Raw genomic sequence first — 15,819 nt, forward strand, 5'->3', positions numbered from 1 at the left:
TTTTATAGTTTGGAAACTTTATCGCATATCAACATCAGTATTCTAAATGTAAGTTGAAAATTGTTCAGTTTAACAGGGTTTACTGATAAAAAAGTTTTTGTTTCTGGTGTAGAATGAGTGATGAAAATATTTTTCACATGTGACTGCTTATATTAATGCTATTCCTAATCTTTTTGTTATGGATAAGATACAATAGTTGTGTGCTGATGGTACTCTAATGATGTTTATTGATAACACTAGTGAAAATATTCTTTTTATCCTAGACCCTTCCTTGCGTAGATTTTCAACAACAGTTCCAACCGATGGCTTTATTCAATATGGTAGAAGCAGCTATTCGCTCATGAAATTGAAGTTACAATGGCACGAAGCAGACAAATATTGCAAGAGTGTCACATCTCTTATTGCTAGCATTCTGAATCCCTACAGTAATGCATTTGCATGGATGCAATTGCAACCACATAATGTACCTGTGTGGATTGCTCTGAACAGTAATTTGGTAAGATGCTATCAACACACACAATGTGACCTTGTTGGTTTGAAATATTAAAGTCATATTCTGTTTCTAAGTAATTTGGGGGAGTACTTTTTAGTTTTTGTGGTAAGACATTCTACAAGATGTTGCTGGTCCTGAAGCAGCAGTGATTGCATGTGTGAGAAATGTTTTATTGTCACTTTCATGTGCTCAATAACCAAGGCAAGAAGCTGGCAGAAAATTGGGTAATGTGGGGGATGAAGCCAAGATCGAGGAGTAGTGATAGAGTTGCAAAATTATGCCTACCAATAGACATCTGAAATGCCTTATCGTTTGTCTGAACCTTGAACTAAGCAGTGAACTTCCTTGAGGGGCAGATTGATACTGTTGGTATGTAATTCAGGGGTAGTACTAGAAAAGTTAAAGGCAAGTACATTTATCCGGGCCAAGGGAGAGAACCAAGAGGGCCTCTTACAGAAAGTCAAACTTTATGAACGTAGTTTAGGAAGATAAGACATAGTAAAGAACTAACAAGTTAGGGAGAGAGAGATTGGTTAGTCGGAGGGGACAAGTCTGGACAGAAGGTCAGTGTCAGCGTGAGGTGATGTAGAGCTTCCGGTGGCATGTTGCAGAGACAGACCCTTACCTATTCCACATGGATCCTTCACAGTTTTGTAATGACTCTGGGATCAAAGTTAGGGGAAGTTCTTATGTTTCTGTTGACTGTGTTTTTAAAATAACTCATTTGATAAGTCATTCATTTTCTCTTTTTGTGTTTATTTTTTAAATTTATTTTTACATTTTGAATCAATGTGTAATTCTTATACATTTTTAATAGAGTAAAATGCAGTTTAAATTCTCACAGATATGGTTATAATTCTCTTAGGAGCTAAAATAGGCTTTTGTTTACTTATGGAAATATTAAATGGTTTTCTACCATATCACTGTTTATAACTAAAACAGTACTGTCTCACATACATCTATGGAATTAATTATAAGCATTATTTGTTTGAACATGGCAGAATACTATAAAATTGAGATAACACAGGCTGTTGACTTTGTCAATGGGTCTTTGGTAACTGATTACCATCATTTGGTGGTAATCAAATGATGCAGCAGTAAAAAGAATAATTATTTACATTTGCTAAAAGCTCTCTGATCAGTGTTATATGTCATCTGTTTTTTAACACTACCTTTCACATCTCTTCAATTGTTAAAAATGCATTATTTTTGAAGTTATCAACTACTATGTGAGCATAAATGTCACATAAATGTTTGATTAAACTTAGTAAAAATTTGCATCCCAATGGGATACAGAATCACCTTTTTAAAAGTAGCATCCTGCTTTGCCTAACGGAAACATTACCTAACTAGAAGAATAGACTAAGGTGTGTTGCTTACATGCCCACATCAGGTGCCTAAGCTGCTGGTCACTGGTGCTATTTTTAATAGGACAATGAGAGGAGATCTGTGTATCTCTCAGTGGTCCTTCAATTCAAGAGACATTGTTTAATTATTATAAAATATTAATACATAACAAATCTTATGTCTTACTACTATATATCCTTGTTTTTCAAAATTTGTCTAAGATGTATTCCTAGGGATGTTCAAGAAGTAATCATATTTTGAGAAACCTTTCCTTTACTGAATTTGAATTGGTAGAAATGGCTTGTAACGTTCTTTTTAATCCCAAGTGTTCAAGATTCCCTGTCAAATCACTATACTTTTGGCTTTTCCCTTTGTCCTTTTAATATTTTCTGGCTGTAGCATGGTTGCATGCTGATGGTTGTTTTTGTTCCTGCAGACCAATAATGAATATGTTTGGACTGATAGATGGAGGGTAAGATACACGAACTGGGCTGCAGATGAGCCCAAGCTGAAGTCAGCCTGTGTTTATTTGGATATTGATGGCTACTGGAAGACAGCATATTGCAATGAAAGTTTCTATTTTCTCTGCAAAAGATCAGATGGTAAGATTGAGATGCTACAAACCATTGTTTAGTGTTATTAAACGGTCATGAATCTTCAGTTAAGGATTAAAGAGAGCTTACTCCTCCACTCAACAAAAGACTGACATGGCTATAAGCTTATATACATAAATTAAAATAATTGAAAGAGAGTTGTTCATTTCCAGAAAATTTCTGTTTTTGTTTTTTATGAATATCTGAATGTTTATTACTCAGAGAGAGATGCTTATTATTCAGGAGAGCAGGATCTCATTAAAGGAAAAGAGTGATTTGAAAGGGGGACCATTTACTAACTTATAAAGGGGTGGCTTTTTAAAAATTATATTAATTTTTTTAGGTATAAATAAACCTAGAGTCTTAATTATTAGTGTGATTGACTGCCATCAGAATGTAGAATGTTACAATAAAAAATTGATAGAAGAAACCTTAGTAATAAAAATAACAGAACTAAATGATAATCATTAGTGTTTTTTTAAAATAAGGATAGGTGATAACAGTTTTCTCTGGCTAGCAAAATAGTAGAATACACACTGTATGAATTTAGGGTTGTTTTATTTTAAGTATATTTTTATTAACAGAGATCCCTGCCACTGAACCCCCACAACTGCCTGGCAGGTGTCCTGAGTCAGAGCACACAGCATGGATCCCTTTCCATGGTCACTGCTACTATATTGAATCTTCATACACCAGGAACTGGGGACAAGCTTCTCTGGAATGTCTTCGAATGGGTAAGTATCACATTTTCTGAGAGACAATTTGATGATATAGTTTGGAGTTTGACGACTCTAATAGCACCAAATATAAAAATGCAAGGAATGTTAAAAACAGATATTTACTTGTCTATTTTTAAAAGATTTACTTATTTTTACTGAAAAGGAGAAGCTATACACAGAGAGAAGGAGAGACAGAGAAAGAGAGAAATCTTCTACCTGCCAGTTGACTTCCCAGATAGCCTCAATGACCAGAGCTGGGCTAATCTGAAGCCAGGAGGCAGGAGCCTTTTCTGGTTCTTGCCCACAAGGATTCAGCGGCCCAAGGTTTTGGACTGTTCTCTGTTGCTTTCCCAAGCCATCAGCAGGGAGCTGGATCAGAAGTGGAACAGTCAGGACTCAAACTGGCACCCATATGGGAGGCTGGTACTGTAGGCAGAAGGCTGTGGATTGGCATGCTAAGCCACCGTCTGGCCCAAAAATACATGTTTATTTTTTAGTGACTAATTTTGTCAGTATTGTGAATATCACACCCTTCAAATGTAATTTCTAATGTTGCATTGCCAATACTCCTGAGAATTCATGTAGCCAACAATCATTTGCTGGAACAGCTCTTTCTTCCTCTGTGCTCTATATAAATCATTACTATTTTCATTTAGAAAATAGATTGTTGTATTTCCTTATCAGAATGGATAAGCTTGGGTTTTAAAATTGTCCAGAAACATTTTGTCCAGTAACAGAAGAGTATTTATGTCTGTTGATTATATCTGTGAAGAGAGAACTCAAATAGACACAATACATGTGAATGTTTCCCTGAAATACAAAATATCAAAAAAGGGAATTTGGCAGGATCATTTGAAAGGCACTTGGATGACTTTCATTGGATGATTTTTCCTATTTGTATTCTGTCCTAAAGCAAGGCTTTTCATCCAATAGTGATATGCAAGGCTGAGATTCTTATTTCCTGTGGTCCACTAAAAGCCTGAGATGAAATCTCCCTTACCAGTTTACAATTTGACTATTTAGGGATTGTGTTAATAGGTAGATAAGGAAAATAATGTAGAAGCTCACAGATATACATGCACAGTTTTTTCACATTATGCATTTCCATGAACTTTTTGAAGAATCCCTTAATTTTCTATACTTTTTATCTCTTTCCCCCCAGTTGGACTATTGATAACTCTGAAATGTCTTACCGTCCCTACTAATAGCTTTTGTATAAAAATCTGTTTTGCTAAATATTGATATAGCCACTCTAGCTCTTTTTAAACTTTTTCCATGCTTTTATGTTCAAAATACTTGCACCTTTTACAGAAAACATATAGTTAAAATCTTTATGGTTAATTTATTAATTTTCATTTTGTTAATCTCTATTTTTAATTGGAATGTTCAATCCATTTATATACAACGTAATTCCTGGTAAGATGGAGTTTATGTCTCTCATTTAGCCATTATTTTCTGTATGCTCCTATCTTTTGGTTCGTTGAGTTCTTCTTTACTGTCTTTTGTAATTAGGTAATTTATAATAATCCCTTTTGGTTTGTTTTGCTCTATGATGGTCCTCGTCTTATGATGGTATTACTTATACATTTTATAGTGGACTTATTGGGATAGTACAACCATCATAAATCAAGGAACATCTGTACATTACTCAGTTATTCTCTTGATGGTTATAGATGAGACAGATAATTCTTGTCCACTGGTTTACTCCACAAATGCTTTCCATAGTTGGAGCTGAGCCAATCTGAAGCTGATAGCTGGAGACTCAGTCCAGTTCTTCTGCATGGGTGGCAGGGGTCCAGTTACTTGAACAAGGAACAATCACCTGCTGCCCTCTAAGTTGAAAATTCGTAGGATACTGGAATTGGACTGGAGTCAAGACTTGAATCCAGACACTCTGATCTGGGATGCAGGAGTTATGTAGTGTTAACACTAGATCAATTGCTTACTCTTCAGTAAGTACAAAAATGTTGCTCTTATGTAGTCACAGGATGTGGTTAAGAACTTGCATTTTTTAACATATTGGTTACTCAATACCATGACAGTTAATTCCATAACATTATAAATTGTTGCTGATGTCACGTCGGGGTTTTTAATTGATCGGGATGATATTCTGCCAGCTCTACCTTCAGACCAGAGATGGTCTCCCCAAGAAACCGTTGAATGTATCTGGACAATTAGATGCTGTACTCTTTGCTTGGTATATGCTTGCTATGAAAGAATCTCAACTGAATTTGATCTGTAATACTGCAACAAGGTGGAGGAATCCACCATGGGGGGGAGGGTATGGGGAGAGGTTGGGGGAATCCCAGAGCCTATGAAACTGTGCCACATAATGCAATGTAATTAATAAAAAAAGAAACTTTATATATTAAAAATGTTTCATGTATGTTGCCATGGACTTGAAAATTTTGTCATAAATTGGTAGAATATAAGTATTCAATATAAGTAGTTTCAATATAAGTAGTTTTTATCCATGTCACAAATATTTTGAAATGACTGATGCTATGAAATATATTTAATGAAGGATTATTTAATCAATCTTCAATGAAAAGAATCATCAGGAGGATAATCCCAGGTCCCAGGAATAATTGATGTGGACGTAGGGTGAAGTACTGACCCTTGAGATTTGCAGTGTCTGAGTTACAATCCCACAACTCTGATCTGCCCTCACTGGAATTTCTCTGTAATTTAATTTCCTAATCTATTAGACAGGAACAATAATACCTATTTAATGAATTTGTTGCAATTATCATGAATTAAGGATGGAAAAATCCAAAAGAAAACGTCTAGTATAAAATGCTTAAGATATGTTGGTTATTATTACAAGCTACAGATTCTTATTGTAAAATCTAATGCTGACATTTTCATGTGGGTATGAATTTTGCAGCCTTCTAACTGGTCATGGCAATTTTCTCTCTTCTTGCTTTGAAAGATCCTGTGTATACCAAATGCCACTAACATTGCCTCCTTCTGCTGCTTGAGCATACAAGTGATCTCTATTACCATATTGCCCTGATTACTAATCTCCTGGTAGCAGGCAGGAAGGCCTGCACCTTGTCTTTGTTGCCTGTCAGCTGCACTGATGCCACTCTCCAGCCAAACTGAGTCATCTGCATTTCTGGGCAAGTTCTGTTTCCTCCACATCTATGAGCATTGCACTGAGCAAGCTCTATATTTTCCTGTCCTTCTCTCTACTCGAGGTTGTTTCCTCCATCTTCCTTTCCATTTGGCACCTGAAGTTTTTGCTTAACATTTCCATAACGTATTACTCCTATTTTCTCAGTGGTTCGATTTGTCTGTACCTTCAACTTACCATTTTCCACGAAATGTAAAGTTCTTCAGATGTATTCCATGTCTTACTCATCTGCATGTCCTATAGGCCCTAGTTCAGTGTTTATTCATAATGTTTAAAAAGCTGTATTTCCAGAATAGAAACTAAAATCCTAAGAAGACCGAGTCTTTACTCTTTGAAATTCTTATCTTTAAGTGAGAAACATTGGGCTGACCCATTTTACTCCTATTAATGGTGCTGTTTTAGAAGATATTTTTTAGCTGCTTAAACATAATCCCATCTTATTTGTCTTTTTATACTTCACAGGTTCTTCTCTGGTTTCCATTGAAAGTGCGTCTGAATCTAGTTTTTTGTCATATCGGGTTGAGCCTCTTAAAAGTAAAACCAATTTTTGGATAGGAATGTTCAGAAATGTTGAAGGTAATTTTCACAGACTATTATTTAATTATACAAATAGTCTAAACTATTGCATGTGAGGTAAAGTTTCAATTTCAGAACCTCTTGACTTAAATCATGGTTAATTAGGAACCAAAATATTCAAATTCATGTTTTATTTGAGATAACACACTTATTGACTCACTTATGTTGTCCTCAAAGCTGCCCCTTAAAAATATCTTCTATAGTTGTTTAAGATTTAAAAAGAGTGTTTTCCATTTCATTTTTTTTTTTTGCTGGAACAAAACTAGGAAATGATAAGCATAAATATTTGTACTAATACATTTTCAACTAGAGCTCTATGCTAAACATATTTTGATTGGATTCTTTCCCTTCAATAATTAGTCAATATAACTAGCCTTACCTAGTTGTATATGATTGTCTCTAATAAAGCAATCTGCTTAGAAACTGTGCACAAAGACACGGGGCTTATTTCAAGATGAGTTTGGGTGACTTCTGTTTCTCTTGGTTTTGTCTGATCAGGAAAGTGGTTGTGGGTAAATAACAACGCGGTCTCCTTTGTCAACTGGAACACGGGGGATCCCTCTGGAGAACGAAACGATTGTGTGCTTCTGGATGCCTCGTCTGGGTTTTGGAATAATATTCACTGTTCTTCCTACAAGGGCTATATTTGTAAAAGACCAAAAAGTAAGTGAAAAGCTTATACTATTCTGACAATCTTCACATTCACCATTTCTTTCTTTCAAATGAAAAAGGTGACAGGTATGTGATCATACAAGGGTACTTCAAACAGTTTGTGGGGTGGGGGAAGAATTAAGACACGATTTATTTGGGTGCATCAGTTTTTGAAAGCTATGCACTTGTTTTTGATGGTATGGTTTTTCCACCAACTTTCTAAAGACCTTTTGTAGGTAGGTCCCTTGAAAACTTTTCTGCCATTAACAGTGGAAAATCCACTCCTCTGTGGTAAGCAATTCCAGGCTGCATCCCTGAGTAGCACTCTGTCTAGCTGCCAAAGATTTTTGTCAGTCAATGCATTTATTATGACATACCCACAGATAAGAGATGCCAACCTACAGGCAGTTGAGAGAGTCTCTATACAAAGCCTTGTTATGTTAAGGGGAAAGGGATGCAGCTGTCCACAGCCTAAAGAGTACTCTGCTGAAGAGTCAGGATTGATGGGGGAGTAACTTATGTAAGACCCATTCAGTCCTCTCCTGATAGGAATAGGAAACCATAAACTGGAAAGCGTTGGGGGAATTAGTCATGTTATACTCGAGGTGTGCCACTCTCTGGACTTGAATGACATTTGGGTAACACTCTACCTTAATAAGAATATTATTCTTCCTGAGAGATAAAATTATTAAACACTAGCTTTAAATACATGAGTTGTGCACGTCTTTAATGTTTTATCTTTAAGTGTATTCTGATACCGCATCATTTGGTGCAACATTGGAATCTTACCTTAATCTTCACTCAAATACTTTGCACTGTGAAGACTTCAGTGGGCCTATTAAAAACCCTAGCCTAGACTATTCATTGGTAGACCAGGAGGATTTTAAGTGTGTCAGTGGATCAAATGCAACTTGGAGTATTTCATTTTTCAGTTCTTCGAATGTGTTCAAAGTTCCGATGCTGCTATAACTTAGATGGATGATAGAAAGGGATACATAATACATAGGTCAATGGATATAGTGTCAAGTGTGTATGTTGTATGAGGAGACAGGGGTAATACATCATATCACTATGAACCAAATAGAAAAAGATTCTGCATAAATCTGAAAGACAGTATTTACTCTTTGTATGCAGTTTTTATTAATATTTAATTATTTTCTTTTCCATAAATAGTTGTTGATCCTACACCTACTCATAAAGAAGTTACAACAAAAGGTAAAACCATTATGACGTTTTAAGTTCAGTGTGAGGGATGCATCTACACTGTTTGCTTTGAAAGGTGTAAAGATCTCCTGCTCCCCAGGGGGTTGCTGGGGCTGCCCGGGCCTTTGTCATATTACCAGCCTATCCTGCAGGATATTTTTTGGGGAGGAAAAACAGCTTTAGAAATCAGATTAGTATCTTTCCCAAGAAAAGCTCAAGAAGTTTTGTAGGTCTTTTTATTTGAAATAGCTTTTCTCTTTTAGTTTTTATAAATGACTAGAATTAGATAGCTAATCTACTCATATTTCACTTATTTTTGGCTGCAAAAAAAAAAAAAAAACCTCCAGGTGAGATACATAATTTGTCATTCCCTTGCTACATGAGTGCAATTCATTTATTAATTACAGTCATTAGCTCAAATTTATGTGGTTTTTATTTCCTTTTTTCCCTAAATTTGTCATTTGTTTCGAAGTATAATAATCATTAAGATTATTCTGCTTATTCTTACTTTAAATATTTATTCTACTTGAAAATCAGAGAGATAATGAGCGACACACAGAGAGGTCTTCCACCCACTTGTTCACTCCCCAAATGTCCACAACAGCCAGAGCTGAGCCAATCCAAAGCTAGCAGGAAGGAACTTCTTGTGGGTCTCTCATGTGGGTTCAGGGCCCTAGGCCTTGGGCCATCCTCTGCTGCTTTCCCAGGCCATTAGCAGAGAGCTGGTTGTGAAGTGGAACAGCTGGGACACTGCTGGTGCTGCAGGGGGAGGATTAACATACTACACCACTGCACCAGCCCCCATTTACCGTCTTATACTCTATTTTTAATTGGCCTTCAATGATTTTGAAATAGTATTATTATTTTGAAAGAAAACGTATACTTTTTAAAATTTTTCAGCGAGAAAGTTGTATTGTCCACCACAACATTCAGTCTGATCCCTATCTCCTTCCACTTTTTCACTAATGATTGTGCTTGTTTCTAGCTGACTCCAGGAAGATGGCCCCTTCCAGATCGTCTTCCAACATGGCAGGAGTCGTGGTCGTTGTGGTCCTTCTGATTCTGGCAGGTGCTGGCTTTGCTGCTTATTTCTTTTATAAGAAAAGGCGCATGCACATACCTCCAGAGAGCACCTTTGAAAACACTCTTTATTTTAACAGCCGGGTAAGCCCAGGAACTAGTGACACCAAAGACCTCATGGGCAACATTGAACAGAATGAGCATGCAGTCATCTAGTGCCATCATGTGATTTTTGTAATCTTTAAATTTCATAATATTGTACCTAAAATTTTAATTCTTTAATTCAATGTGATTGTTTCTTTTAAAGGGAGTACTGATTTGTACTGGCTTGTTCCTTTTCTTTGCATAATTGAAAAAATAATTGCTCATTTTTAGCCTGGCAAGATATTTTTACCAACACAAAAAGAGACAATAACTTTAAATGCTTTAAAAAAAAGCATGCTAATATCAAAAAATGATTACACTTCAAAAAAATACTTTGGGTGGATGTACAGCACCATGCCAACATCTAAGCATCATTGATATGTAGCTGTGTTCCCTGTTCATGCAGATTGCTAGGGTTCTAGAAACAACCAATAAGCCTCCTGAAAATAGTGTAAGAAACTCTCAAAGGTGTGGGACTGCTTTAATTCTGATTCAACAGTTAGAATACCATTTTAAAATTAAGTACCAATAACTTTTGTGGCATCAAAGTTCATTAAGTTTTTACCACTCGTAATACCTAAATATTTAGAAGAATAAGGCAGCTGAGAATCCTTCACAAGCAAGTTTGACAAGCTTAATATTGCAAATATGTTCTTTGTCCTGTTATATGTATATCAGGAACACAGAGATGTGAAATAAAAATGTAAATTTGCATAACTGAATGTACTTAGATAATGTGAAATAAACATTAAAGACAAGTTCTATTTTTAATAGAATTGCAGTTTGGTGATCTTAGTAACTGTAAATTTGCTTTTAAATGAGATTTATTTATCCATATACATTAGACTTAATCTTAAGCAATGTTGTTGATAAAGAAATCCTTTCAACTCTTCATCTTTTTAAAAAAGGTTTTGTTGCTGAAGCACTATGTGAAAAACGACTTTTTTGACCATAATGACTGATGTAATTTGTCCAAATCTTCCTCTCTAACACTGACTCAACTCAGATTCAACAAGAAAAGTAACTGTTAGTAGGAATTTGAGCTCTCACTATTTTATTCTCCGATTAGCAGTATTTTTGGCTTAAGAATTTTACCTTAAGCCTTGTGTACTCTCATCTGGTTAGTTCCTTGCTTGGAACATACTTTAATAAACTTTGCCTTACTATGTCTCTTTGGTCTCTCTCAACCCAATACTCTTTCGGTGAACAGCATGATAGCACAGCAAATTGAGCAATGGCCAATGATGTGGGCTTCTTGGTTGATCCACTTCCACTCTAGCTCCTTGCTGATGCACTAGGAAAATAGCAGAATGTGGCCCAAGTACTTAGCTCCTGACGCACGTAGGTGATCAAGATGGAGTTCAGAGTCCTGGCTTTGACCCAGTCCAGCCCAGGCCATAGTGGGCTCTGGAGTGAGCCAGCAGATGAAACACTGCTTCTCTCCTCCCCTGCCCTTTCAAATAAACAACTGTTATCTTTAATGTTACCTTAGATTTAAGCACAAGTATTTTGTAGGTTTCACATAACCCTACAGAACCTCCAGCACCTCCTTTTACTCCCTTAAGGGATTGATTGGCCATGCAGAAATGTTCTTTAGCTACAAGTCACTGGACAGGACTCTCTGGGTGGCACCAAGATGTCTATGAAGGTCCTACAACTGCATACAGAATGTATTTATTTATGCCATTTGTGTGTGTAGGGGAGCGCAATCAGCTAGGTTTTCTGAAGAGCCTGGTGCAAAAGTATTAAGACTGGTGGCAGGAAAAAAGAAATTCAGAGTGTGAAGTGGGTGATAGTGGGAAAGCTTGCTCAGTACAAAAGACTGCCTTCTACACCTGTGACAACAGAACAAGCTGCTTCTCATGCTCTTGGTCGGAGGAAGGCATGCTCTGTTTGAAGAAGTTCCAGTGGAAACAACGGCTGCAGCTTCAAATAGTATGTGATGAACTTGCCCTTTCTGTGTATGTGTTTCTGGTTGACATGAAAGAATTGGTGAAATATGAGTGAGCACAATTCATAAATTCTTTCTACAAATCGGTTTAACTATAATTTAGCACTGCATTTTCACAGAAGACTGTTAGAACCCCAAACAACAGGTATCTGACTCCAGTGTCTTCTCATTTTATCAGCCAGCTCAGCACTAGGACCTCTGACTACTACATTTCTCTCCAACACTTATCAATGGTTATCCACAGGCCTGTCCAAACACAGCATTCAAACGTCAGGGCTGTTCCGGGGCAACAGGTGTAGAGTGGAGAAGTTTTTATGTCTGTTTTGTTCACTTACTTTTTGTTTTCTCATTGAAGTTGCCTTACTATCTTTAACCAAAAGTTCTCTGTGGATTAAATGTTTAAGTTCTAGTTAAAATGGTATATTTAGTAAAGTTCCAGTATTTTCATCAAAGTAAAAAAAAAGGAAAAATACACAGTGCTTTTTACAATCACTTGTTATATTTTGTTACTTAGACCTTCCATTTTGAGTAGCCATTGATGATAATTCTCTTTGTGGAGAATGATGATAATTCTGTTTGTGGAGATTAACAGAATTTCTGTAGACTACTTGAGCTTCCACCTATTTCAAACCTTACTTCTCTAATTCTTGATTCCTTTGGCCCTGAGTACTATAGGATACCCTAATATTGTATTATAAATTCTGGGCCTCAACCTTCCTGTGAACTTGATGGTTCTGCATGGGGATATCACAAGAAGCCACTTCTGAGGTGGCTTTTTGATAGGTCCATTTCACTAGGTTCTGCTGTGGTCTTTAAGCCACCCACTATCAACCTAAGCAAACAGTGGAGAATGTCACAGAAGTAACTAAAGGTACTGTTCAGTTAACTTCAAGCTAGAGGTTCTTAATCCATTGTGTGGCCTTAAGATTGAGTTCTGACTTTTCCTTGAGGGGAGGGGAATGTGAAGGAGAGACCCCTTCCTGTGGGCCATGGTTTTGGCCTATGAAATGCCAGCTTGCTCGATATCCCCTTTCTGATGCCCTCTGTTAGGGACTTTGCACTTGCTTAGCCAGTCAGACATGACTGCATAAGCTGTTTCTTTATAGTATGTCTCTGTGTATGTTTATTACATAGGTATGTACTTACAATCAGCAATCTACCTATTTTAATCTTTCCTATTTAAACTGGTTGAGCCTTGATAACAGTGTTATATTGAAAAAAATCACATAGTTCATCGATATTTTTATATGTGAATATATAAATATAAAATGCAAACTCAAATGTATTCTGAACTCAACATCCTTTTATCCTAATTGCCCAAATGCTCATGGCCACTCCAACAGGGCTCAACACAATAGGAGGTGTGATAAGGGGGCAGTTGAAATGGAAGGTCTATAAGTAATCACAGTTAAAATGTTTTACTTCTACAAATTTTATTTTAAAAGCATGGTCATAGGAAACTGACAGAGCCCTTATCAGGACCTTAATAGAACCCAGTGCAAGTAGGCAGCTTTGAAACGGAACCAAGTCTCATTAGCATCTCCATGTCCACTCAATGTCAGGGATAGTTTCTAAGAGGAATACTACTGCACAGAATCTCAAAGACCAGGCGAAAAGTCGCTAGGGAGAAGCAAGCACGGAGCTTGAATAAAGGCACTCAAGTGAAGCCAGCTGACTCCTAGGGAGCGTGAATGTGATGAACGTGTGGAGGTGGGCGGCTCCGGAGCTTCAGGGTGAGACACTGAGTGAAGGACAGGAGGCGTTCTGTGTGGGCTTCTCCACTCAAACTGCACTGAGAGCACCCGGATGTGGTGTCAGACTCTGCCTGTGTGACTCAACCCAGGAGACAACATGTCTGCCTCTGTAATCAAAGCTGCGTGTGTGAAGTGGCCTCATTTAAAAGAGGCCAGACACATTCTTCCTTGAGACTCAGACTTCCAAACTTAGAGCCATGAAAGTACCCGAGCGCTCTCTTGAAGACCTGGGCTCTACTACCCCGAGAAAGGTAGGGCATGCGGCTTTTTCTCTAATGGAACGGGAAGAAAATCCCATTTTCGTTTGGAAATGGTTTGTGTTGTGAGGATGTTTTCTCTGTTGGTGTCTTAAGAAAGTGAGTGTTGTAAAGCCTGGTGCACAGTGCCATCAGCATCTAGGCCGCTACCCCACACACCTGAAACCAGAGCCTGGGAGTGGGGCTCAGACACTGCCTTAACTCACAGAACAGGACAAAAATGCTTGCAGCTGATTCTCTTGGGTAATGAGGCATTGAGATTTGAATGTGCCTGGATCCAAAGCAGGTTTTGCCATTTACTAGTCAGTGTGATTGTGCTGACAGGTGGGGCCTTGGCGGAGCCATTAGGTCAAGGCGGCTCCTCCCAAGGGACGCTTGCTTTTTCCCCTGGTGTTCGTCTCCTCGTGTCTTCCCTTCTAACCTGGAAGGACTCAGCACTCTGCTCTCCTGAGGCCACAGCAGCAAGGAAAAGGAAAGAGCCTGGCACTTTGATCTTGGCGTTCCCAGTCTTCAGAACTGTAAGAAAACACAGCACTTGTCTGTGTAAATTACTCGATTGGTGGTGGTCTGTTAGAGCAGCTCAGAGCAGGAGGTGAGGGCATTGTGTTAAATGAGGATGTGCATGTAAACATCTTGGTCACAGTTATTAGCAGCGAGCCATTGGTGACTTTCCTGAGATAAAGTGGCTCTCCTTAATGGGATCACATCTTACCCATGAGAAGCTCTGTGCACAAAATGTCATGTTGTCATTTGTTTCTGTATTTGGGGCTGTTGGGAGAGAATCTACATAATACCTAAATATCAAACAAGAAATTTTCCTTAAAATGTTGTGTGTGGCCAAATCTTGATAGGTGCTACCCTAAAAATGTATTAGGAAAGGTCTTCAAGTAGAAATCTCTCACCCTGTCCCCCATTCAACAGCGTACTGGGGAGGTGTGTTTTGGTGTTAGTGCGTCTTCAGCAATCTCTAAACAATGCTTTCCTGTGGAAGGCCTCCCTGAGAGGCAGCACCTTTCAAGGCAGGTGACACTGACATTACCAAGGCTCCCTGAATTGGCTGGAGAGCCTGACTGTGCTGTGGGGTTTTAAAATATTAATGCTATTCATGGCAGTCCTCCATGAGTCAATTTTGGCCACAATTTTTGCTCTTTCCATCAACTCACCCTTGCTTATCACAGCTTTCTCCTTTGGTTCGAATTATGGCTGTGAACACACAGCTCCTTAGGATGTGTAAAGAACCCATTCTTTCTCCTGTTGATTTATTTATTTTTTTTAAAGGCCAAGAAAGTTCAAAACTTGATGGGCATGTTCCTGTTTCCACGTTTAAGGATTCTCGAGTTTTGCTGGCCATGAAAACCACAACAAATTTCTGTGAAATTCTGGCTCCAACGCTGTGGTTCTGATCAGGTACACCTGACTCAGATGAGAGCTGGAATTTGTATTTCACTACATCCCAGGATATTTGGGAGGGGGTGGGGCACACAGCCTTCAACTATGACTTTGGGCACACTGTTTTGGAATTTAACTTCATTGAAATAGTTTTTCCCCAAACTGCTAGACATCTAACATCTTAGCTAAGGAAATAAACCCAAGAGCATAGGCGTTAGCCAAAGCTGCCACTTCGCCAGCCCCTCTAATTAATCAGGACGTAGAAGCTCAAATTCTCCCCCATGTTTTTCTGCTGAGCCCCCATCTACTCTCCCCATGCTGTTTGGCTCCCACATGCCCTTGCAAACACCATCCATGAATCTGCGTAAGTGAAGCTTTGTCTGTCTTATCCAATCTTGCGATAGGAATCCCAGGAAGGGAAGGACTGGATTTTAGGTCATTCTGGGTGGAGAGCCCAGGTCTCCATGGAAGAGCCATGTCTCCAGGCTGGGCCTAGCAACAGAAGGCCTCTGCTCACCACAGACATGCCCATCCTAGAAAATGCTTCTCCAGGACTCAGTCTGTGCTCACCCTCCAGAAAGGCAAA

At 38.2% G+C, this 15,819-nt stretch overlaps 1 protein-coding gene across 1 annotated transcript in view; it reads left to right on the forward strand.

The window, feature by feature from the left end:
- The window catches only part of MRC1 (mannose receptor C-type 1), a 90,066-nt gene extending 79,016 nt beyond the window's left edge, over positions 1 to 11,050 (forward strand). The window contains exons 24-30 of the mRNA XM_004578577.3: positions 264 to 496; positions 2,277 to 2,442; positions 3,018 to 3,167; positions 6,751 to 6,864; positions 7,363 to 7,527; positions 8,689 to 8,730; positions 9,704 to 11,050. Of these exons, the coding sequence (XP_004578634.2) occupies positions 264 to 496; positions 2,277 to 2,442; positions 3,018 to 3,167; positions 6,751 to 6,864; positions 7,363 to 7,527; positions 8,689 to 8,730; positions 9,704 to 9,954 (1,121 nt within the window). The 3' untranslated portion in view covers positions 9,955 to 11,050. The remainder of the gene's footprint in view (positions 1 to 263; positions 497 to 2,276; positions 2,443 to 3,017; positions 3,168 to 6,750; positions 6,865 to 7,362; positions 7,528 to 8,688; positions 8,731 to 9,703) is intronic.
- Positions 11,051 to 15,819: the final 4,769 nt, after the last annotated feature.

This window comes from Ochotona princeps, chromosome 10 (genome assembly GCF_030435755.1).
Source record: "Ochotona princeps isolate mOchPri1 chromosome 10, mOchPri1.hap1, whole genome shotgun sequence".
Lineage (NCBI taxonomy): Eukaryota > Metazoa > Chordata > Mammalia > Lagomorpha > Ochotonidae > Ochotona > Ochotona princeps.